This window comes from Peromyscus eremicus, chromosome 15, assembly GCF_949786415.1.
Source record: "Peromyscus eremicus chromosome 15, PerEre_H2_v1, whole genome shotgun sequence".
Taxonomy (NCBI): Eukaryota; Metazoa; Chordata; class Mammalia; order Rodentia; family Cricetidae; genus Peromyscus; species Peromyscus eremicus.
Window position 1 is genome coordinate 81,631,097 of NC_081431.1, and position 24,845 is coordinate 81,655,941.

General features: G+C 41.3%; 1 protein-coding gene across 3 annotated transcripts in view; it reads left to right on the forward strand.

Annotated features, from left to right (window-relative positions):
• Positions 1-24,845, forward strand: part of LOC131925151 (contactin-associated protein like 5-1-like) — an 898,625-nt gene that overhangs the window by 582,236 nt on the left and 291,544 nt on the right. For all 3 annotated transcript variants that reach the window (XM_059280428.1, XM_059280429.1, XM_059280430.1), the window contains exon 12: positions 7,425-7,544. In XM_059280428.1, coding sequence (XP_059136411.1) covers positions 7,425-7,544 — 120 coding nt within the window. The remainder of the gene's footprint in view (positions 1-7,424; positions 7,545-24,845) is intronic.

Sequence of the window (24,845 nt, forward strand, 5' to 3'; positions counted from 1 at the left end):
TAAATTATCTGCCAGAACTGTACTCACACTATTTCTCTCAGATATGAAACCATGGATCCATCTGCTCTGTCTGGTCACATTATATATCTGCTCTGTTTGTATAGAAATTTATCCTGAAGAGCCCCGATGTGTCTACCATTGTCCTTTTCACTGGGGAGTGCAATGCTTTGCTTGAATTCCTGATAGTAACCCTTCAACAGCAATGCTCACTTTTCTGGTTGCTGTTTTTAACACAGACACACTTTGCTGCCTCAAAATCATCTTTGTGTGCATAAGAATTGAATGTCTTTCTTGATGAAGACATGTCATTGTCTCCTCTCTTAAGAGTTAATGTTGGGCTTGCCTATCTCCTGGCCATGGGACTAAGCCTCAGGGAGGCAGGTTCTTAAGCTCTGCTAAAGATGTAAAAAGAATTGTTTCTTTATTTAGGTAATGTTCTTGTTCTTAGAATCCCTACTCCCTAGAATAGTTGCTATAAGCTGCAATGAGGTTTGTGTGGATCTGTGGGCATTTTTGAGTTCTGACTAAGAAAGTTTTCCTTTCTCTTCTCCTTTGCCTTTTTCTGTTGGATGTTGGCCGGAGTCTAAGAATATGTTCCCTGATACTCAGGCTTTCTCATTCCGTCTCTCAAGTTCCCCTTCCTACCATGTGGCCACCTGCCACCATGTGGCTAATCTCCACGTCTGCTTAACTCAAACAGAATGCCTTTTTTTCCTTTATCTTTTCCATTCTCCTTCTCTGAGCAGCTACTGAGATTTTCAGCTTTGCCTGCTTTGGGGATTTCCTTTTTAAAAATTTTTTTCTAAATATTATATTTTTATTGATTATTCGGGAATTTCATAGAAATTCTTTGAGCTTCCAATTAAATCCATTCTTTAATTATTCTATTAAGGAGGCTAAGAACCCCAAGAGGAAATCTTGATTTCCCTGGCATCATTTAGTGACCACAAAGAGATTCCTTGAAAATTCCAGTAGTATTATATGTGTGCCTGTTCATGGGAGTGCTTGCATATTCGATCCCATGTGCATAAGGAGGTCAGAACTCAATGCTCTCCATGTTACTTTTTGAGACAAGGTCTCACCAAAACTGGAGCTCTTCAGTTCAGCTGGGATTACAGGCACACACTGTCACACACAGCTTTTTACGTGGGTTTTGGCCATCAAGCTCAGGTCCTCGTGCCTGTATGGCAAGCACTCTACTGATAGCCATCTCCAAAGCCTACCAACAGCTGCCTTTCCATGTTCTTTTAGGCACTCAGTTTTTCCACAGCAGAATATGCTGTGATTCTCCTGTAGGTCTCTTCTTGTGCTAATCTAGAATATTCAGAGAACACAGAAGGTCATATCTTGTGCACTGGGTGGAAGAAATCTCTTTGGTTTGAGTTCTACTGGTATTTCAGAGGCAAAGATTTCCATAGAGTCTATTGGTTTTCTTCAGTTAAGCTTTCAGCACCAAAAGTAACTTTTAACTAATAGTCATTAATTGTGTATGTTTAAGTGTGTATGTATGTGCTCATGGGTGCACATGTGTGTGCACGTGGAAGCCACAGGACAACCTTGACTTTTTCCTCAGTCACCACCCATCTTGTCTTTGGAGACACTTGCATGGAACTCATTAGATAGGCTTGGCTGGTTGGTCTGGATCCCTAGTTCTTCCTGTCTACAGTCCCCATGCTCAGATTACAAGCACGTGTCACCAGCCCTGGTTTTCTCCTGAATCCTGAGGAGTTGAACTCTCATCCTTGTGCTGACACAGTAAACACTTTGCATGCAAAGCTACCTCCCCAGTTGAGTGGGCTATTTAGAAACAGAGAAAAATCTATGTACTCCAGGGATTTGTGGTCTAATGGGAGGCCAAAGGATGGACTGAAGGATTAGCATGTGCAGTGACGGGGCAGTAAGGGCGTCTGCTAACATTTACTGAGGAAGCAGATGGTTTCCTAGAAGGAACCTTGAATTTTAGCCTGTATCAATGCAATGGCTGTCTGTCTATTTGTTTGCTTGAGAAAGGATTTTGTTCTGTAGCCTGGCTCTACCTCATACTCATGGATATCCCCCTGCCTCAGATGCTGTCATCATATGCCACGTTTCCCAAGTTGTTTTAATTAACAAAAATATTATTTTCAGAAATAATAAATACCATCATTTTCTTTGGAATTATTTGCACTTATTTTCCCAACTGCCCATCTACATTTCTACCTTCCTTCCAATAGATTATTATGCTGCATCTTCATTTTTAACTAAGGAGAAATTAGAAATGTTGTTAGACGTAAGGTAGGAGCCAATCAGGCTCCACTTATCTGCAGTGTCAGAGCCAATGAAAAGCACTTTAAGGATAGCAGGTCTGAGAATCTGTAACAGGTGGTCCCAGGAAAGAAAGACTAACATTCCAAAGCAAAGCCACCCTTAGCATTGACTCTGTGTTATCTGATTCTACAAGGAGAGTCAGACTGCATGTCTGTGAGTCTGTAAACTCCCCAATTGTTCAGATTACAAAAGGATGTCAAGTACCACTCTTACTTCCCCCAAGGACCTCAGGTTAGAGGCATCAGTTAATTAAATGTGACCCTTCCCAATAGCTCCCAATGTTTGAGTCACATGCTAGCAGGCTCCTTCCTCATTTTCTCGCAGTACAAGACACCTACCTCTTTTCACCACAAAAGTCTTAAAGCCAGGGCTATAAAGAAAAGCTGTCTTGAAAAACAAAACAACAACCAACAAACCAAACAAACAAATAAAAATCAAGATGGTAAAACAAAAGAAAAAAAGCAAGCGCAGGAAATAAGAGCAGGAAAAGGTTGAAGGGATTAGAGTGCATAGGTGAAAGCCAGAGAGAAAGTAGCAGATCTGCAGAGGTAAATCCTTACATTGAAATCACAGAACCTGAAGCTGGAGAGACCGTTCAGTGGGTAATAGTGCATTTGCCATAAAGGACTGAGTTAAAGTCCCCAGGACCCACATAAAAGGCAGAGAGTGTTTCTACTCTGGACTGTCACAGGCCAGCTAGCCTGTGGCTTATGCAGTGGAAAAACAACAAGGGACCCTGGATCAACCAAGGAGAGAGATGAGGACAGACACCTGAGTTGGTCCTCTGACCTCCATATGCAAACCTGAGAATACTGTGCTGGCTAAGTTTTGTCAACTGGAACCAGGCTAGAGTCATCTGAGAGGAGGGAACTTCAGTTGTGAGAATGCCTCCTTAAGGTTGATCTATAAGCAATCCTGTAGGGTATTTTCTTGAATAATATTTGACATGGCAGCTCATTATAGGTGGTGCTATCTAGTAGTAGATGGTACTGAATGGTATAATAAAGCAGCCAGGACAAGCCATGAGGAGCAAGACAGTAAGCATCTGTATCAGTTTTTGAGCCCAGGTGCCTGCTTTAAGATCCCGCCCTAACTTCCTTAGATGGTGAACTACAAGCACAAGATGAAGTAAAACCTTTCCTCCCAAAGTTGCTTTTGGTCATGGTGTTTTATTACAGCAACAGAAACCCTAACTAAGACATAGAACACACTGGTGTGAAAAATGCAGACAGAGAAACAGACAGATAGACACACACACTCACACACAAGTACAATCTAAGAGACAACAAATTTACATTGTAAAATTATCCTAAACCTATAGAAACTGCAAGTGGCATCCAGTTCTGCAAGTGGAGCTGAAGATGTGAGTTTTATGAAAAACACAGCTCTGTCTGAAAACATAAAAGTAGATCGCCAGCCCCTCTTCAGCCACTGTGAAGCTTTGCTCACCTTCATGGCATGCAGTAGAGGCTCCTAAGATCTCTCAGGTAGGATTTTTCCATCAGATTCTCTCCTGAGGAGGCCAGTGGCTTCTACCTCAGAGAGCAATCCAGGAGCTTCAAAGATGATCGCCACCGCTTTCTAGGAATCTAATCTTGGCTCCTACACCAACTGCCTTGTCTTCTCCTCCAATATGGCCTGTGTCCAGTTTAACTGTGAGCCAGAGATAGCCCTTTCTCCTTTAGGTTGTTTTGGTCAGGTGTTTTGTAACAGCAATGAGAAAATTAACTGAGACAAGCATGAGTATCTGAATACGAGGAAGTGTCCATCCTGGGAATAACCTTAGGAGTGGCCAGAAAGGGTAAAGTCACTTTCTCAAAGTAACACAGGGCTAGTTGTGGCCATACTGCAAACAGTTACCCAGTTCATTTCTAGAGTTCATGTTCTTTGTGAAATATTTACAATTTTATTGTGTTGGGGTGTGTGCATGTGTGTATGTGTGCACACACACATGCACTTATATGACTATATGTGATTGTGTGTGTACTACAGAATAAGTTTGGAGGGTAGATGAGAATGTGCAGCAGCTTGTTCTCTTCTTCTACCATGTAAGTACCAGGGACCAGACTCATGTCATCGAGCTTAGCAGCAAATGCCTCCACTCTCTGGCTCAGTGTTCTCAGCAGTTAGGCAAATGCTCACATGCTGACTGGATGTTATTTTTCTTTCATGCTCATGAGACAACAGCAGTGGCAATGTCTTTCATAGGTTTGTCCTCCTATGACTATAGGTGTGTTTGGAGATGGCTACTCATACTAGTTGACATTCACATGTGTGGATGCACACCGAAGTGCATGACATAGATTCGGAAGATCATATTCTTCCAGGCCAGCACTTCACCAATGGGGATATCAGGTGTTAGGAAGAGCATATGATGCATTTTGTGTTCAGTGTTTAGGGCACATACCATGACACTCTCATTTACCTCTGCTTCAGAAAGTGTACATGAATATCAGAGAGAGTTGTGTGAATATAAGTATAACCTTGAATTCACTCCAAAGTGTAAAAAATTCAACTCTCTCAGGCTTTAGAACTTGACTGGTAATGAATTATTTGAAGCTCCCCTCACAGTTGATCATGACGAACGGTAGCTTCATATTCCTGGGATGGGACATTAGTCACAGGGGCAGAAGTCGGCTAAGGTGACAAGCTTGTACTCTATCTTGAATGATGTTAGGATCCATTGAAGTGTTTTAAGCATGGTTAGGTGACATAATTCAATGCACACATGCTTCTCAGAACTACAGGATTTTGTGTGAAGTATTAAATACAAATTTTTATGCCTAATATGGTTAATGTATCTTTTAAGCCATTACCTTTGCATTCTTCCAAATCTGTTAGTGTTAGTTTAATGAGATTAATATTTATTAAGTCTATAGCTCTGTTAAAGCTCCAAATTAAGTGACCCATGTGACCTCTTCCTCTTCCTGTATGAGCATGCAAGAACAGTGCCTGCCCTGGCTTGTAAGCATGAGGACACAGGCTGATCGTCTTATTTATGTCTCTGTCCTTTGGTGAAACCATACTTGTTGACATACATCTATAAATTAGACAGCAATTGTTAGGTGAAGATGGATTGAACCGGATATAATATTATATCAGTTACTTTCCTAAACTTGGCATATATAAATGTAAGAGAATGTCCCTTTTGGCTGGAGGTTATCTCAGTTGGTACAGTGCTTGCTTTGCAAGCTTGAGGACCTGATATGATCCCCAGAACATCTAACAGCAGACATGGTGTGCACATTTGTAACCTTCATGTTGAGATATTTACAGACAGATTCTTAAGGCTCGCTAACCAGGCATCTTAGCCAAATAGGCAAGGGGAAAATAAAGTGGTTACTAGTTAGAAACAACCTCTGAAGTTGACTATTGGCATCACACAAACACACAAATACATGTACACACACACACATCCCCAAGACAGTGTCCTCATATTTTCCTGCTAAAAAGACATAACAGCATATGTGAATTTCAAATTCACTAGCAAAATATATGTTGAACCATAATGCTGCTTAGAGATTTGCTAGATGCTGTGATGCAGTGTCCCATGACACATAGCCATGATTCTTAGAGGTCCTTTAGCACGTTCTAGAAGATAGACCCGTGTGTTGATGGTCCTAGCTTAGTCCACTGTAGAGACATAGGGGCAGCATGTAAATCAGCCAACACCAGGGACAGATAGGAGGGGAGATTTTAGGATAGATGGGCTTAGAAGAATGAATGAATAAATTATAAGAGTAATGGTATGTGATGGCTATCCTTAACTGTCAACATGACACAACCTGAATACCCTGAGAAGAGAGTTTCAAGGAGGCATTGTCTATACTGAGCTGTGTAGCTAGAGTTTTCCTGCCTGGCCCACCTCAGGACAAATCTCTCTCACCCGCCAGTCCCACAGCCGCTCAGACCCGATCAAGTAAACACAGAGACTTATATTAGTTACAAACTGTATGGCCGTGGCAGGCTTCTTGCTAACTGTTCTTATATCTTAAATTAATCCATTTCCATTAATCTATACCTTGCCACATGGCTCGTGGCTTACCGGGATCTTCCCATGCGGCTTGTCATGGTGGCGGCTGGCAGTGTCTCTCTCTCAGCCTTCCACTTCCCAGAATTCTTCTCCTTGTCCCGCCTATACTTCCTGCTTAGCCAATGGCCAATCAGTGATTTATTTACTGACCAATCAGCAACACAGTTGACATACAGACCATCCCACAGCAGAGCTGGTCTGAGGACATGTTTGTAGGCTTATCTTAATTGGTGTGGGAAGATATAGTCCACTGTGGATGGCACCATTCTCTAGACAGGGGATCTTTGTTTCAGTTAGGTTTCTATTGCTATCATAAATACATAAGGAAAGGACTTATTTCAGGTTACAATCACAATTTATCATGAAGGGAAGTCAGGAAAGGAACTCAAAACAAGAACCTGGAAGCAGGAGTTAAAGTGAGGCAATGGAGTTATACTGCTTACTGTCTTGCTAACATGGCTTGCTCATCCTGCTCTCTTATGTCACACAGGACAATATTCTGAAGGGTGGCATTTCCTCCACTGAGCTACACTCTTCCACATCAATCATTAATAAGTAAAATGCCCAGTAGAGTTCCCTACACTCCAGTCACGTGGGGGCATTTTCTCCTTTGAGGTTCTGTTTTCTAAAATGACTCTAGCCGTGTCCAGTTGACAACAGCCCAAGCAGCATAGTTTCTGAGCTATTTGAATGGAAAAATTAAGCCATGTATAAGCAATCCAGCAATTAGACAAATGTGCATTTGTTTCTCAGTGTCCTTATCTGTGAATGTGATATGAGTAGCTACTTCAAGTTCCAGCAACTGCGATTTCCCCACAATGATAGACTGCAACTTAAAACTGTGAGGGAAAAAGAGCCCTTTCTTCCTTATGTTGCTTTCTTGTCCAGGTATTTTATCACAGCAACAGAAATTAAACTAAAATGGACATAAGTTTTTGAAGTACTAGAACATTGGGCTGTAAAGACTTTGGGGCTGTATAGGATGGGAAAGGAAGAAGCATGAGAAGTAGGCTTTAGCATGAGTGACTGACCCCTGCAGAGCGATATTCAGAGCCAAGTAAAGTTTGCTTTTCTGTCTTTCCAGCCATCTATGAGCAGTCCTGTGAGGTGTACAGACACCGAGGGAATAAAGCTGGCTTCTTCTATGTTGATTCTGATGGCAGCGGGCCGCTGGGACCTCTCCAGGTGTACTGCAATATCACTGGTAAGGGCCATGTTTTCCAAGCATGCTTAGTCAGCGCAACTTCTGGTATGAGATGGAAGGGAGTTTCTAGAACGGGACACCTGAGGGAACAAAATCTTACAGGACTAGCTTCAGTGGGAGAAGGATGCTATCTTGACAAATATTAGGAATTAGCTTAGTTATTTTCAAGAAATAGTGTAGACAGGGCTTGGTAATGGTTGTGACACTATTCCCTGAAACAAGAATGAATCACCCACTGTTCTCTGTAGGGCTTGCCAAGGTCATCTTCTCTGTTAAAACTCAACAAAAATAAAAATGGATAAGAACAAAATAAATAAACAAACAATAAACAAGATATAAAGTCAGTGGGAAGTCCTGATTCACAAAGGGGAAAATCCATTCGTAGATGGTTCTCTGGACTGTGCCTCTGGGTGAGTCCTACCTTCTCGAGCTTCAATAGTTTATCAGTGAAATGGATTACACCAAGAAGCTGTGAGGATAGTAGATAATCAGGTGTGTTAGAGTAGTAAGTAAATACTTAAAATACAGCCCTCACCTCAAAAGGAGAAAGAGAGTTTATTCTAGAGCCAAACAGAAGTGACCGACCGTGGCCTGAGAACATAGATATAGGTCATCACAAATTCCATGTTCCATGATGCTAATAGTTTCATGATGATTTTTTGTAAATCAAGATATTTTTCTAAATGCTAGTCAAACATCAGGTGGGAAGAGTTCAGGAAAGCTGAACATCGCTGCTCTGAGCCTCACATGCTATCTGATGACTTTCTTAGACTTTAGGTTCATAAAATATAGGGGCCACTTCAAATATTTCAAGAATACTTGCCAGACAGTCGCAGGAATGTTGTTATACACACAGCTGGGCAATAAGTTACTGTTCAATAGGCTAAGATTTCTCAATAAATGTGCACTGGATCTGCAACGTTTTGACTTGTCCCCAATCACCGAAGTTCCAATCAATTAGCTTTGTACAATATTCAATATAGGTATAGCCTCTTTTTCTGGGAATTATAGTTCTCTTGTGTATCATCATCATCATCATCATCATCATCATCATCATCTACATCATTATCATCAATTCATTACCATCTTCATCAGAGAGAATGTTTTCTATGGAATATCCTGAGAGCATGTAACTTATTTACAAATTAATTGCATAGGTTTAGAAATGGCATCAGAGTTTGAGCAGGTAAAAGCCCTTGGTGCCAAGTCCAGTGATCTGAGATCAATACCTGGACCCCACATTAGGAGGAGAGAACTGACTCCAACAAGATTCCCACATGTTGTCCTCTGATTTCCACAGATTCACACTGGTACCATGTGCCCTCCCCACAAGTACAATACATGTTTAAAAGTGTCATTTCATGGTTAATTTATTCTGTAATACAATTCCACCTTCTCAAACATTGATGTGGTAGGTTTTTAAGCATTTAGCTTTGCCAGTAGTCCTTCTGTGAATGACTGTCATTGATTGTTGGCATCTCTCTCTCTTACACACACACATACACACACACACATTCACAGTTTATTTCAAGCCCTGGTCCTCAGAGATGCCAGATGCACCCTGTATTGAAGCAACAGAGTCAGGCCTCTCACATGTCATGGATGCCAGATGCACCCTGTCAGAGTCAGGCCTCTCACATGTCATGGAGTATTTGTGCTCTAGGCTTCTCTCCAGTGAGGCAGCCTACTTATAGAGCTCTTTCTAGACAGATAGTGCCTAAGGCACTAAGGATATGCAAGAAATGACCTCATGGCTGTTCATGTGACAGTCAGCTTAGGAACATAGCCATGCGATGCTGTAGGCAGAGTGCAGTGGAGCCACTGCAGAGAGTGACGACAAAGTGTATTCGGCCATTTTCCCAACTGAATACCAAAAACCGGACACTGGCCGAAAAAAGTGCTAGCTAGACCTTGTTGTTGTTGTGGCCTTCCTTGTTTGTTGGTGTGTTTCCACAGTACTTCATCTAGTGAAGAGTGGCTGTATGTCAGCTACTTTGTGGTTGCCTTAGAGCAGGAATAGCAGTTCTGCTCTTTGCTGCTCTTGGTTGTAGTGACCTAGTTCTACTCAACAACCTAGTCTAGGACTGGGCTTGACAATGTGTCCTGGTTCTTTTCAAAATGTAACTCTCACATAGCTTCTTAGTGAAAACAATATATATGCAGAATTTTAGGCTAGCCTGGAAAATTCTAATTCACTAAATGTACTTTTCCTAAGATTGCTAAGGTTTTTAGATGCAAATTCCCCTGATAATTGCTTTCCAAAAAGAGGTGTTTTGGCTACAAGAGAAAGCGAAGGAGACAAACACTTACTGCTGAGTAACAGGTGTCTCATGTATCCAGGAGTTGTAGGATGGCTGCCCACTGCTGAGTGCAGACATTTCAGGGAGTTTAACTGGAGCTTACAAATATCATCTCTGTTAATTCCACCAGAAAAATCTAAGCAAATAGCTTTTTAAAAAATCTCCATCTTGTATGGAAGAAAGAGAATTTCAGAATTTCATGACTTGCTGCAGGTAATAAACCAAGCAGCTATCCACCCAGCTGGGACCATGAATGCCCTCTGGCCCAGTCATAATCCATATCCCTGAAACATTAAATGGAATTCTGTATTGCATATATCTTTACCTTAATCAACATTTTTATTTTTGTTATAAAATTAATAAATGCTTATTGTTGAAAATCTGAAGAATGGAGAAATCTATAAAGAAATGCTAAAACAAATCATAATCCAAAATCAAGATATTAAGTTAACAAATTCTTAGAAATGTAAAGATTTTTTTCTATAAATGGATTGTGCATTTAAACACAATATACATTTAAATCACATATTTTATTTTAGTGTCCACATTTAAGCTTTTTCCTGTTACATTAAAACATACTTTGTAATTGAAATATGTATATTAGAATAGCACAAAAAGTTAAGCTCTCCAAAGCAACATACATATAAGAACATAGAAGGCTTTATTCATTCAGAACTGTGCTTTTGAAGCCCTGCCTCTCCTGGGGTTTATTGTTTGATAGTTTATCAATTGATGGCTAAAGAAGGTGTAGCTGATCTTATGACTTGCTGGTTTGGTGCTGTAGTCATGGAGGAACTAGACCTTGGGACCTGTGTTCTGATGATACTGGAGACATCAGGATTCCCCTCTTGGGGCTCCTAGTTTAATTCATTAAAGAATTTAATAATAAAGTCAAAGGGAATCACTAGGAGAGTTTTATTATAGTTGAAAAGAAAAAAACATCTCAGGACAGATCAAAGTTGTACATCTCAGCAGCTGCCCAGAGAAGGAGAATGGAGAAGAAAAGGAACAAATGTGCTTCTTGAATTAAGGAAGCATAGGGATAAGCCATGTCATGGCAGAAAGCCAAATGGGGGGAGGAGAAATTCAGAGAATGGGTGAGGACAACTCAGTAGACCAGAAGAAGCATATGTGACATCTGGTCAGCATCTCATAGAAAGAGACAGGAGAGAAGAAAGAAAAGCTGGGTCTTTTGGGGGAAGACTTGGCTGAGTGTTGTGGCTGCTTGTCTTGTAGGGACTGAGCTGGAGCATGGAATTGTTGGAAGGAAAAGCACAGTATTTCTGTAGAGGGATAATTATTTCGGCTTCCTCTGGAGCACTGCCTACGGTGAACCTCCCTTCTTCCAGGTGGTGGCTGGGCTCTGGGATTGACCCAACTCACTGAAACGTCAGGCTCCACCGAGCCCAGAGATTCTACTCTCTTGACTAGAAACTTTTCCATGATGGGCCTTTACTGATGCCCTGACACTGAGTCAAGAGTTTAGATGGTCATAGATAAGAATTTCTGTAATGATGAGCAAGGATGAGCCTTTATTTTGGGAATCTTACACCTTCCTTGTTGTTAAATAGGAGTGGATTGTGATGCTGTGAAATATGTAACAAAGCCATCCAGAAAGTGTGACCTGAACACCAGGGTTTATGCTGGCTGTCTTTACAAATGCCCATCAGCTGAGATGGGAATTGAATTTTTAAGCTTTTTTCCCCTCAAAGATGTGGCAATCTGGGAAGCCAGAGAACTATTCTCCAGATCTACTTCCCCTTCCTATCCCCAGCTACCAAACTTTATAGAGAATTAAAACAGAGGCAGCCAATCATTCCAAAGTTTAATCTTGGTCCTCTAGGTAGGTGGTCAGTCTTGTCACTGAGATTTTCTCTGGCTGTACCTCTAATCACTGTCATGTTTCTCTGTATATGGTTGTTGTTCTCATGCTCCCAAGGTCCCATCTAGGTTTACATGTAACTCTGAACAAAGAATTATGAATGTGCATATGTTGAGCTGTTTATAAACCATTAACACTGTACATACAACTTGCACACAAACAGTTGTTCACGATGTGTAATTGTAGATTCATTTCTAAAATATGAAACATAAATGTGCTCTTATAATATGAGAGAATTTGCATATTTTATCAGCTTTTCTGATTTCCTGGTGAGCTTAGTTTGGGGGTGCTAGGGCCCCAGAAAACTCAACTATCAGAAAAGCTATCCAGAGCTAGTAGATTTCAGACTTTTTCTTAAGAATTTAAAGAAGAAATCTAAGAACCTGAGATAGTGGATTTTAAAGAGAAATTTATTATAGATCTGCAAATGGACAGTTGAGAGAGAGAGAAAGAGAGAGACAAAGACAGTGAGACACAAGGACAGACAGAGACAGAGAGACAGACAGAGAAAGAGACAGAGAGGCAGAGAGACACAGAGAGAAAGTAGACATTCTACATGGTAAGAATATGTTTCCAGGGAGCTATTAGGATGGGACATTCTAAAGGACATACAATAGAAACACATGTTCTGAGGGAAGAGTTTTGGCCTTCTGAAGTCAAAAGGTCACCCATCAGACACTTGTGCATTTGGTTTCATTGAATCTAGAAGAGACAAAGGTGGACTGTGCATTCCTAAAGCATAATATAGACAACTGTTGCCTTTGTGACTCGTATGTCAGCGTACATTATCTACAGAGCAAAGCTTTCATGAAACTGGCTATGTACATAGCATATTTAGTCAAACATTACTTTGGGTGCTCTCTGTGAATGTATTTTTTTTTAATAATGTTAACATTTTAGCAAAGTGATCTCAAAGGTAAATGTCCTCAATAATGTAACTGAGTGACTGTCAGAGAAATACAATGGCATCCCTCCTTAAGAAGGAATTAACAGCATGTGTTATGGACCTGAACTGCAAAACAATAAAAAAGAACAAAACAAAACAACAACAAAAGAAAACAAGAAAAACAGAAACAAAAACAAAACAACAACAAAAAAACAAGTTTCTAGCCTGCCAACCTATCCTGAAGATTCTAATCATAGTAAGCCTTCATATTCTGTTTTCTAACCTCTCCACACCTGCCACACACACACACACACACACACACACACACAGCTCACTTAGTAGGCTGAGTACCTTAGTGAGTACCCTGAGGCTGGGATGAGTGTCTCAACCCTATGTTATCATTTCACTTTGTGTAGCTATTCACTGACACTTATCACACTTTAAGAAAACAATCACTATTTACTGATGTATTCCTCTTAATCTGTAAATTTCTCATTAAAATGTATGAGGCAGATTGAGGGGGATGGCTCAGTGGGTAAAGTGCTTGCCAGTTGTCTTAGTTACTTGGTGAAAAAAACACCATGGCCAAGACAGTTTGTAGAACGAGTTTATTTGGCCTTGCACTTCCAGAGGATTGTAGTTTATGATGCTGGAGCAAAGGCGTGGTGGGTAGCAGCAGGAAGCTATGGACTCATACCTTGAATCACAGGCGGGAAACAGAGAGAACAAACTGGGAATGGGGTATGGAACTTCAAAGCCTGCTTCCAATGATGGAATTCCTTCATCAAGGCCACACCTTTTAAACCTCTTCAAACAGTACCACAGCTGGGAGCCAGGGATTTGAGTTCCAGAGCCTGTGGAGGACAAAGGACATTCTCCATCAAATCACCACACCACAGAAGCAAGAGAGACCTAAATTCAGATTAAGAACATACATACGTACATAAGAATATACGTACACCTGGAATCCCAGCACTGAGTGGGCGTTACATTGCTGCGACAATGGTGATGGAACACTAAGTGGGAGGGGCTTATGAGCAGTCTGTAGGTCACTTGGATACTACCCATGAGAGAGATTAGGGAGTTCCCATGGAACCCTGGTTAATTCTCACAAGATTGTTGTTATGAAAGTACAGACTGACCTCTCTTAGTCTCTTTGGATTCCTGATTCAGCAAATAATCTCCCTTCCTCCTTCACCTTTGCCAGAGTGGGCACTCAGCTATTTGATGTTCAGCCTCCAAATCTGTGATGTAAATAAAGCTCTTCACAGACCACCCTCAGGTGTCTTGTTTAAACAATGGAAAATAGACCAATGCAGAGTGTGACAAATCCTTAGGTCTGCTTTTACAGCTTTTTTGATAATTCCAGTTTACTGAACGTAATGAAACCACTTTCAATTCAAGCCCCATTTCTCCCTTTCTCCTTTATTCTATTCTACCTTATTTAATGTACGGTAGACTAAAGCCATTTCTCTTTAAATCTGTAACAGTTTGGAGCTGTGGAACTGTAGACGAAATTCTACACTGTCTTATTAACTAAGAAACACAGAGCCAAATACAGAGTTAAAGCCCAAGAGATCAGAGCACTAGCAAAGAGACAAGACTACTTTTAGCTTACCGTTCACTGCTGTCCTTCTCCTGAGAGAGAGCTTCTCCCTGTGTGACTTGTCTTTTATTGTTTTCCTGTTCTGTCTTCTCATTGGCTCTAAGCCCAGCCACATGACTTCCTCGTCACTGCCTGTCTATACAGACCTCCTGGTCTCTATGGTTGGTACTGGGATTAAAGACTTGGGTCACCACGCTTGGCTGTGTCCTTGACCACATAGAAACTCAGCCTGTTGTGTGATCAGAATAAGAGCGTGTGCTGCCACTGCCGGACTTCTGCTTAATGGCTCACTTTTACCTCTGATCTCCAGGCAATTTTATTTATTAACATACAAATAAAATCACATTTCAGCACAAATAAAACATCAGCATATGGAACAGCCTCAGTATTCAGTCTTTTTTATTTTATTTATTTATTTACTATTTACTTATTTATTTATTTATTTATACTTATTTAATTTTTTTTTTCTTTTCAATCTTAACTGTCTATGGGTCATTCTTGGGATTTGCAACTTGTGCTCTAAGTCCAGAAGTGAAACATGCTCTTCTGTTCCCCTTTCCTTCCTGTATTTTCTTCACTACCCAGCTTTTCCCAGTGCCTTTCATCTTCAAACATAGGAGAGGAATATGTTTTGAAGTTGCACTGGAGTTTAAATTCAAATGCTTGGACATCATAGTCATGCAACTTTGGACAAGTTATTTAATCACTACAGATTTGGTTTTCTTATCAGTAAAAAACAATGATAAAAGTGGTTGTCTTTCAAGATTAATGTGAAAATCTCAGTATATATGCTGAAATAGTTATTTCTCTCACTGCTATGACAAAATACCAGACAAACAACTTAAGGAAGAACGGGTGTGTTGGGCTCTAGACCCTGACAGGTTGGCAGTTAGTATTAACCTTTGCACACATGAATCCCAATTCTTCTAAGACAGGCAGTCTTGAAACAGGGATGTAATGTTATGTAGTGACTGAAGAATCAACCCTCACTTATGCTCACAGTTTCCCCATGACTGAGAGCTATATATTCATCCTCACCCTAAGCGATAAAACAGTAAAGTCTTCACCTGTTCTAAATGGCCAAGCTATTTCTAAGACTCTAGGAGTCTGGAGAAAAGTTTTCTGGAAAAAATTCTAATAAGGATGAAGCATAATTAGAGGAGTGAGAACCTCTGACCACATTTCCTTAGAGCTCAGACTGCAGTCAGTCCGTACACTTTTAAACCGTTTTCCTAAGGTCTCAGTTTAGAGTCAGTTTTGTGCTTTTTTTAATGGTAATGGACACTTGGCTCGCTATTAAAATATACTTATCTCCCAGCTGCACAATTGTTCTGTTGTTTAGTAAATTCCACATTTATGTGCAAAATTGTTTGTGCAGAGTCACTTACAAACACATTCCCTTTCTATCTCGATAGAGCCGATGCTGGTTTCACACATGTATATAATATACAGGCGTTGCAGGGAGTTTTCAGGAAACGTTCAGGCAAATCTCTAACCAAAACTTGTTTTTCGTTCTCAAATAGTTCCTAATCCATCTCCAAGCCACCTCTGGAGTCTCCCAGTCTCACCCCCTGGCTATTATGATGCTCCAGTTCTCTCTGCTTTGCCAGCAGCCTCTCTTGTCATTAAAACTCATCAAAGCATGCATAATGGAGTAGGTAGAGGACTGTGATTGAGGTCTCTTCAATATTTCCAGCCGTAACTGTGAAGTGTGATTGTGGATAATAGATTACCATCCCGGCTATTGAAAGCAAGAAAGAACTGTGTCCACACAGTTTGGCCTCGGTTGTTAGCCTTGCTTCCTGAAGTTAGAGCAGAGGCTGTGATTTACTCCTGCGTACGTACCTGTCTGTCAGTACAAGGTGAATGAAAGTCATTTAGAACATGAGAAGGAAAGACACTTAAGGGCATTTTCTTTCTTCTCTCCTCACACTCTGAGTGTGCTGCAAGCACTGGACATACACATTAAAGAACAAAGTAAGTAGAACTCAGGAGTTTGTGTCATGGTATTTGTATGCATTTTGTGCTGGCATCTTCCTACTGACTTCATCGTCAAGAAATATACTTGCAACATACACACAGACACACACTCACGGATATATTCTGTCACACTTAAGCATACATATTCCTACGAGGACACAATGCACACACATATACATACATGGAAATACAGATATATAGGCACACACACATATACACGCAAATGTGTGATGGCACACACAACAGAAAGAATGTGTGCTTTCTACTGCTCTACCAAAGACTGACACAAGAACAAGACACACCAAAGTCTAGATTTCCTTTCTTAGAATCATCAGCTGTTTCGTCATCACTGCAGGACTGCTGTTCTCAAGGTGCGGAGGAGACAGCACACTCAGTAAGGTACTTGCTTCGTAAACATGAGGATCTAGTTTTGATCTCTAATATCTTTGCAGAACAATCCAGCTCTGCTGGCACCTGCTTATAATCCTAGCATCTGAGGAAACAGGATCAAGTGAATCCCTAGGGCTCCCTAGCCAATCAGTCTAGCGCAATACGCAAGTTACAGGGCAATGAAAAACCTGGACTCGAATAAACAAGGTGGACAGTGTATATCCTAATGAACAGTATTCAAGGCTGTTCTTTGCATCCACACACATGTGCATGCATATGTACATGTATACATAGTTACACATACAAAGTACTGTTGCCAAAACTGTCTCTTGAGTTGAGACCATATATTGAATATACCAAGTACTTAACCCAGGGAGGCATGCATCATTGAAGGAGCTGTAATAGTTTCTATTTCATAAATGCATTAATAATGCTCATGAGTAGGAAAAAAACAGGATAGCAACTACAGCTATCAAGAACTGGAGCATTTGTCCTGTGTTCTGTGTCGCGGAAGGCCAAGATTTTCTATTGGTGTGCATTCACATGTATTGGGCCATGCATTCACATGTATTGGGCCACTGCTTTAGAAAAATGATGATGAGCCACTGGGAATATAGAAACAACTTTTATATTTGGGGCTGGGGATGGCTCAGTCTGCAATATCACTGCTATGTAAGCCCAGAAACTGAGTGTGGATCCCCACTCTCCACATAGAAACCAGGATGCAGGTGCAAATATATAATTTCAGTCTAGATTGGCGGATAAAAACAGATCCCTGGAGCTCATTGCCTTGCCAATATAGCTGATCAATGAAACTAGATTCAGTGAGAGACTGTCTCATAAAGCATGATTGAATACTGTTGAGGGAAGAAACCCCATCTGCCTATTGCCACCACACATGCCTGTACACATATGCACAAACTGCCATGTGTAAATGTATATACAAACATAAACAGACAGAAAGATACACAGACACAGAAAGAGATCATTAATACAGCCCAAATTTTGCTTCATACTACCTAATGTTGAAAACTTTTGCTTAAAAGAGTAAGGGAACTCCTCAAGCTGCTGCTGATGACAGGATGGAACTGTGCCTCTGTCCCCCCACCACTGAGAGAAGGACTTCAGCTCCCTTCACTCCTGCTCTGTTGACAGCCACTCTCTGGTGTTTCTTATGTGTTAATCTATTGACCTGACAGTAGGCAGCAAGAACAAGCAAACTACTCACAAGAAACAGAGCAAAGTATATCGAGCAAGTGTCTTGATTTTGACACACAGAAAATAACTATAATAGGCAAAATATGATAATTCAAGAGATGTAGTAAGTGTAGACAGTGTTCTGAGCATCTCAGCCAATGAGGACAGTTCTCACATCTTCACACTGATGTCCTTCTGACATGGTTAATCATGGGTAGGAACTTGCAATTTACACTAGCAGAGTTGGAAAGGGATGAGATGCTCTAGCCAAGTCTGTGTTTTTAAAGGACCACTCCTACTTAGGGTGAATTAGGAGCCAGAGTAAAGAAAACTGACTATTTGGACATTCTTACTACAAGAAAAAAAGACAGATTCTGGGGATGTCAGAGATTGTATCATAATTATTTCTCCTTTGTCTCTGTTTCTGTCTGTGTCTAGGGGGCAAGAGGAGGAATTTCTCATTACATCTGTTGTACTTGTGTGTATGTGAGTGTTTGTGCAGGTGTAGAGGTCTGAGAACAACTTTCAGGAGTGAGATTTCTCCTTTTGCCATGTGTATCCCAGGAATTGAACTTGAAAACAAGTGATTGTACACACTGAGCCATCTCACTGGCTGCTAGCAATGCTATCTCAGTGTAGACTTTAAGCGTAGAGGTTGAGAGAGAGAGAATAGGACACATCCAGGTGTGAGTGTGAGCTTCTCAAGGAGAGTAACCACCGAGTGCCTTAGCATTGGCCATATGGACTATTTTAGGAGCTCAAAGGCTACATCTCAAAGGGTTTCTAACAGACCCCATCTGCTTTTGTCTTTTGCTAAGTGAGATTATAGAGTGGGTGTAGACATTTCTTGGAGGAGATTATATTCTGAAAAGCTAAACCCAGGAGAAACTAGGCTTGCACAAAGTGTTTTTGGTAAGAATCTTGGAAAACTGCAGCTTTTCAGCAGGAAAAGAGAAAGGCTTTCAGGAGTTGTCCATTGTTCTGGAGTTCTGGCTTCTTCAAGCATCAACTAGACTCCACGGTGAGGGACTCTTTTCCCTTCTCATATCTGTTTCACTTCTCCTTGACTTCTTGTCCTGCCTCACTTTCCTCACTGTACCTACCTTCCTTGAAAGCAGGACCAGTGTCCTCATGGACGGTAGGTTTAGCTCCTCCTGGGAGAAGTTTCAAAGCGGGCTTCCTGGTGAAGATTCACTCATGGGTGACTTACGTGCTACAGCTCACTTGCAGTTTAATGGCTTGGAATAATACTAGTGTTGTTGCTTCTTTGAATCACTCCAACTTGTACTGTGGCTTACATTTCAGAGGGACAGTTTGATTTCTGTAATGAAGGGTTTTCCAAAGAGCTCAAGAACAGTCATCCACCAGTTAGACAAAGCAGCATTTTATGCATCGTGCTGTTATCCGCAGTCTGGATCACACAGGGCTTCCATGAGGCTGCTCTCTCAAGCTAAGTCCAGCAGTGGATATTATCACCATGTGTGGAAGCCTCGGCTTTGAAGTGGTCTCTCTGGGCTAGCAGCAGACAGCATAATCTCCTGCTGAATTGAGCCATTAAACAAAACTACTAAGTCATAAAGCTGTGGCATTACCCAGAAATTAAAGCACTGTCACCTTCAAATTGCCAAGAATTTTAACAGCCACTTAGAGGAATTTCTTTCACACATCCATTTAGCATGGCCTGTTGATTCCAAGCACACTGATGAGCAGAGGCAGCCCGAGTGAGATTTTCAGGCATGGCGCTTATCATTTTTTCATGCTTCTCCTCTTTATTAAGCCACAAATTTCTCAAATCCTTATTAATCTCTCATTTATTCATGTATTTATCAACTCTCTTATTTATTTGCTTCCTCATATATTTTTGATGTGCTCAGTTATTTATGCATTACTCAATCATGCAAAAATTAATTTGTGCAAATTACATTCTATTGTTGACTGAGTTTGGCACCAAAGTTCACAGAGTAAATAAATTTATTCCTGTCCTTAAGAAACTCATAAGTAAAAATAAATTAAATTATTAAATTAAATTAACTTCTTCAGCTTATTTATTTACTTATTTATTTATTTGTGTGTGTGTGTGTGTGTGTGTGTGTGTGTGTGTACTTCCATGTGGTGAGTGTTGTTCCTTGGCTTCCACCTAATTTTGTTTTTTACCAAAAGCCCGGGTTTCTCATTGGCCTTTCTAATTCAGCTGGACCAACTGTCCACAAGCTCCAGGGATTGTCTTGCCTGTACCATCCCAGCACTAGCATGCTTGGCTTTCCTTATCAGTTTCTATGATGGAACACTAGTCTTTCTACTTGCAAGGAAAACACTTTACCAACTGAGCTATCTCCCCAAACCTCAGACTGTTTTGTGCATCTCTCAATAAATTATGTATTTGTTAATTCTTGTTTACTTGCTTCCTAGTTAATTTTTATGGGTTGAGTTTTTTATGCATCATTCCTTCATGCAATTATGCAAAAAATAATTCACACAAATTATATTCTAATATTGACTGACTTGAGCACCAAAACCACCAAGTGAGTAAATCTATTCTGGGCCTCACAAAAACAAATTTGAGAGAAGACAGGTGCAGTCCACAGATATTTTAGATCCAGTGTGGAAAACAGTGGGAAGCCATTGATGGCACAGAAATAGAACACAAGAAGAAGGGATTGGGGAAAGGTATACAAGGGGACAAGAGCCATGCTCCTTCATGGTGTCTTTGAATAGCTGTCTTTGGATCCAAGTGTTATGTATATGTGTTTAAGGGTTTCTGTGTATGTGATATATGTATGTATGGTATATGCATACATATGTGTGTGAGCATGTGTACCCATAAGTATGCACAGAGATCAGAGAAAGACAACAGGTGTGAGAAAGCACCATTGAACTTGGAAATAAACTAGTGACTAGCAAGCCCCTAGGTCTCCTTGACTCTGCCCTCCACAATGTTGGGGTTATAGGCACAGGTGCATGGCTTTTTGTGTGGGTGCTGGGGATTTAAAGTCACGTTCTCAGCTTGGCCAGCAGGTACTGTTTACTCACTGAGCCTGTCCCCTGCCCCTGAGCTGACTTTGTAATAGAAACAACTGTTATTTACAGAGCAACAACTCGCCTGGGGTTCCTTGCTCTGCATTTCACAGTGGAGATGGCACTGTTTCCCGAGCACCTGTGTGAAGAAGATACATTCCCTCTATTTTAATGAGGAAGGTACAGGAATCTCAAGTGACTAAACACCTTGCCTAGAGTTGAATCTACCACTGAAGTTGTCAGGTTGTGACTGTCAAGCCTAAGTGCTCAGGTTCAAGCAACACAGAGAGTCTGAGGCAAAGAAGAGCTCCTGTGTCCTAACATGTACATTCAGCTTGCACCGTTCCTTCCCTAGGTTAGCAGACCCTCAGAAAAGACTGCAAAAGGCAGAGGTCTCCAGTGCCCACTCTGCATCCCTCACCACCACTTTCCTCTTCTGTAAGATAGATGTGATCAAAGCTCTGCCCAGGGTTCCCGAAGAGTGAATAGAAATAACATAAGACCAAGGTTCTCGATGTTTGGTTGTCTATAATGAATGGGCTGAGAGCAGGGTTTTAAATGCCATTTTCTAGCTCTGATCCTGGTGCTGTTTATTCAGTAAGTGTGAACATGAGTCAGAAACACTGTGTTCAGCATGCTATAATGCTCAATGTTGATTATCAGCTTGTCAAATCTAGAATCATCTAGGACACAAACAAACATCTGGGCATGTCTGAGTGAGAGTTTCTAGATTGCTTTAACTGAAGTGGGCTGACCTATGCTAACTGTAGAGGTGCCATTTGGTGAGCTGAGGTCCTGGATGAGTACAAAGAAGCAGAAGGACTGAGAACCAGCATTCATCTATTTCTGCTTCCTGCCATGGAATGATGCAATCAACTTTCTCAAGCTCTTTTTTTTAAAATTTTATAATTTAATTTAATTTTACACATCAGCCACGGATTCCCCTGTCCTCCTTCCTCCCGGCCCCCACCCTCCGCCAGCCCATCCCCCATTCCCATCTCCTTCAGGGCAAGGACTCCCCTGGGTATTCAGCTCAGCCTGGTAGATTCAGTTGAGGCAGGTCCAGTCCCCTCCTCCCTTCATCTAGGCTGAGCAAAGTGTCCCTGCATAGGCCCCAGGTTCCAAACAGCTCCTGCTACTATGTCTTCACTATGATGGTGGTCCACCATGATGGACTGTACCCTTGAGCTCTGAGCCAAGATAAAGCCTTCCTTCTTTAAGTTGCTTTTAATAATTTTTCCCATTAAAAATGGAGATAGTAACTACTACACAAATCTGTGGGCTTTGGGACATACATCTTCAATGCAATAAGCCCATTGTTGAGCACTTAGTGAAGCCCCTACTTTATTCATTTTTCCATGGTTAAGGGAGCCTTTCTTAAGCCTTGAGCACAGGGTTGTCATGGCTGGACCTGTATAGTACTTTTCTGTGCAGATAAATGGAGTGTCCCTAGTTCTAGGGACAGGAGAAGCCAACAAACACCAATCAATACGATGGCTTGTGTTCTGTTAACTGCTAGCATCCATGCACAAAGACCCCATGTGCAACACAAGAATGAAGTCACCCAGTCCTCACATCAGTTTCATTCATTCACTTATATTTAATTCATTTACTTATGTAGATGTTTTCTAGCTATGGATTACTGTCCAACTTACTTAACTTCTATGATGCTCAACTACCTCATGGGTATAAATAAGAATAGTTATTCTTTCTTCAATGGATGTATGTACAAGTTAAGTAAAATTAAATGAGGAGTTGGATCAGATGCCCCTGATTCAGCATCTAGCAGTCTCTAAAAGTTGCTGAAATAGTTTCACAAGGCTAGGAGTATCAAGGTACAAAATGAATGTAGAGGTGGGACTGACCGAGAAAAGCTTCCTGGGGGGCATCATGCTTCCATGTGTTACCCACTTGCCCATGACTACTTATGTGCCAGTAATCTCTGTAGAGAAGGCCTGCCATGAGCAGCTGTCCTGTTTGGAATCACTCACACTTGCTTCTAAGACCCAACTAGATAGTGAAATGTGGACCTAGGTATGGAAAATTCATGGCCTGCTGCCAAATGTACCATGGAGATATAGTACCCAAGGATGTGACTGCCATTATTGCTGCCATCAAGTGTTGTTTCACTGTGCTGCTTGAAGGAATCAAATGTGTAGTGCACAATGATGCCAATATTGATCGTCATCTTGTCACAACTTAAAATATTGGGGACAAATCTCTGGTCATTTCTGTGAAGAAGTTTCCAGATTGGAATGATTTATGTGAGAAGACCCACCCTAAGTCTGAGTGACACCATACCCTGAGCTGGTGTCCTGGACTGAATACAAAGCAAGGCAACTGAGAACCCACATTCTTTTTCTGCTTTCTGATTGCCTGTGCAGTGGGACCAGCTGCCTCAAGTTCCCACTTCAATGACCTCCCTGCTAGGGTGGCTTGTACTTGGTTAAGGTTCATTGTGCCCTGTGTATGCTAAGCCACACAACCACCAATGCTGATGGACCATGGGTTCACAGTTTGACCTGAAGTATGCCAAGGTCTTTGGTACTCTGGTTTGTGGCTGAGGGCATAGGATAGGATGATATCTCTGAGACCATGGGTGTCCTGGAGAAGTATTACACAGAAGGAAACATCAATGCCCACTAAGGCGAGGATGAAGGAGAGGAACAGACATCCTCTTGGAGCCTATTCACTATGCTTATTAGCAAGTCCTTCCCAAACAGCCTCTTTGAAAATAAAATTTGGGAGATAGGTGTCTCTGAGCAAACAAAGAAAAGGAGAGATGAAATACCAGCATCGGGAGTGAGTAAGGTCATGGATGCCTTGTCTCAGGGCTATAGTTTGCCAAGGAATTCCCACAGAGGAATAGAGTTTAGCTGTGTGAACATTATGAACATTTTTTCCTGTTCAGAAGAGACAAGTAACAAGGTCAAAGGTACCTCCCAGAAAGCTTGTTTGTTCTTGCGCACTTTTGCTCTGAGCCCTGGATTCCAGGGAGATATGGGGAATCAAAGTTAGTTCAGACACCTCAAGGAATGAAAGAGCCTAGATTTAGTGGCAGCTTATGATTTTTGTTCTGTGAAGGGGGAAGCAGAGAAACAATTCACCTGGGGACACTTTTCCTATTGCTCTTTCCTTCTATGGATTATTTTGGTCTGTTTTCTTCTGTTGCTGCCACAAAATACCTGCGCTTGAATATTTTCTAAAGTAAAGAAGTTTATTTAGCTCACTGGTTTTGTTGCTAATTAATTAAGGTTTTTCTGGTTTATTCAGAACATGAAAGGTGTTAGCAAATGGTGCCTGTGTAAGATAAGACACAGCATGAGAGAGAATGCAAGAAGGTTTGTCTAGAAAACCAAATTCACTTTGTAGGTTCCTGCAGTCAGTTCAGTCCTGTGAGATGGACAACTCTGCAATGGGAGACTATCATTAAGCCTACCTCAAACCTAATCACCTCTCTTAAGTTCAGAAGATCCTAAAACATGGCCCCACTCTTAGGATATCACAAGATGTAGTGATATTGTGTTCCCCAATATAGTGCACCCTAATAAACTTATCTGGGGGTCAGAAAACAGAACATCCACAATATTAAACATACAGGTTAGGCAATGGTAGCACACACACTTTTAATCCTAGCATTCCAGAGGCAGAGATCCATCTGGATCTCTGTGAGTTCAAAGCCACACTGGAAACAACCAGGCATGGTGACACACGACTTTAATCCCAGGAAGTGATGGCAGGAGGCAGAAAGGTATATAAGGTGTGAGGACCGGGAACTAGAGCCTGTTAAGCTTTTAGGCTTTTAGCAGCAGTTCAGCTGAGGCTTCCAGTTTGAGGGAACAAGATCAGCTGAGGAACTGGAGAGGTGAGGTTAGCTGTGGCCTGTTCTGTTTCTCTGACCTTTCACCGTTCATCCCAATACCTGGCTCCTGGTTTGTTTTTATTAATAAGACCTTTTAAGATTCGTGTTACAACAGGAGGAAAACAAGACTGTGGCACATGAATCTTTTGGGGACAAATCATATGCATGGAATGCCAAGTGCAG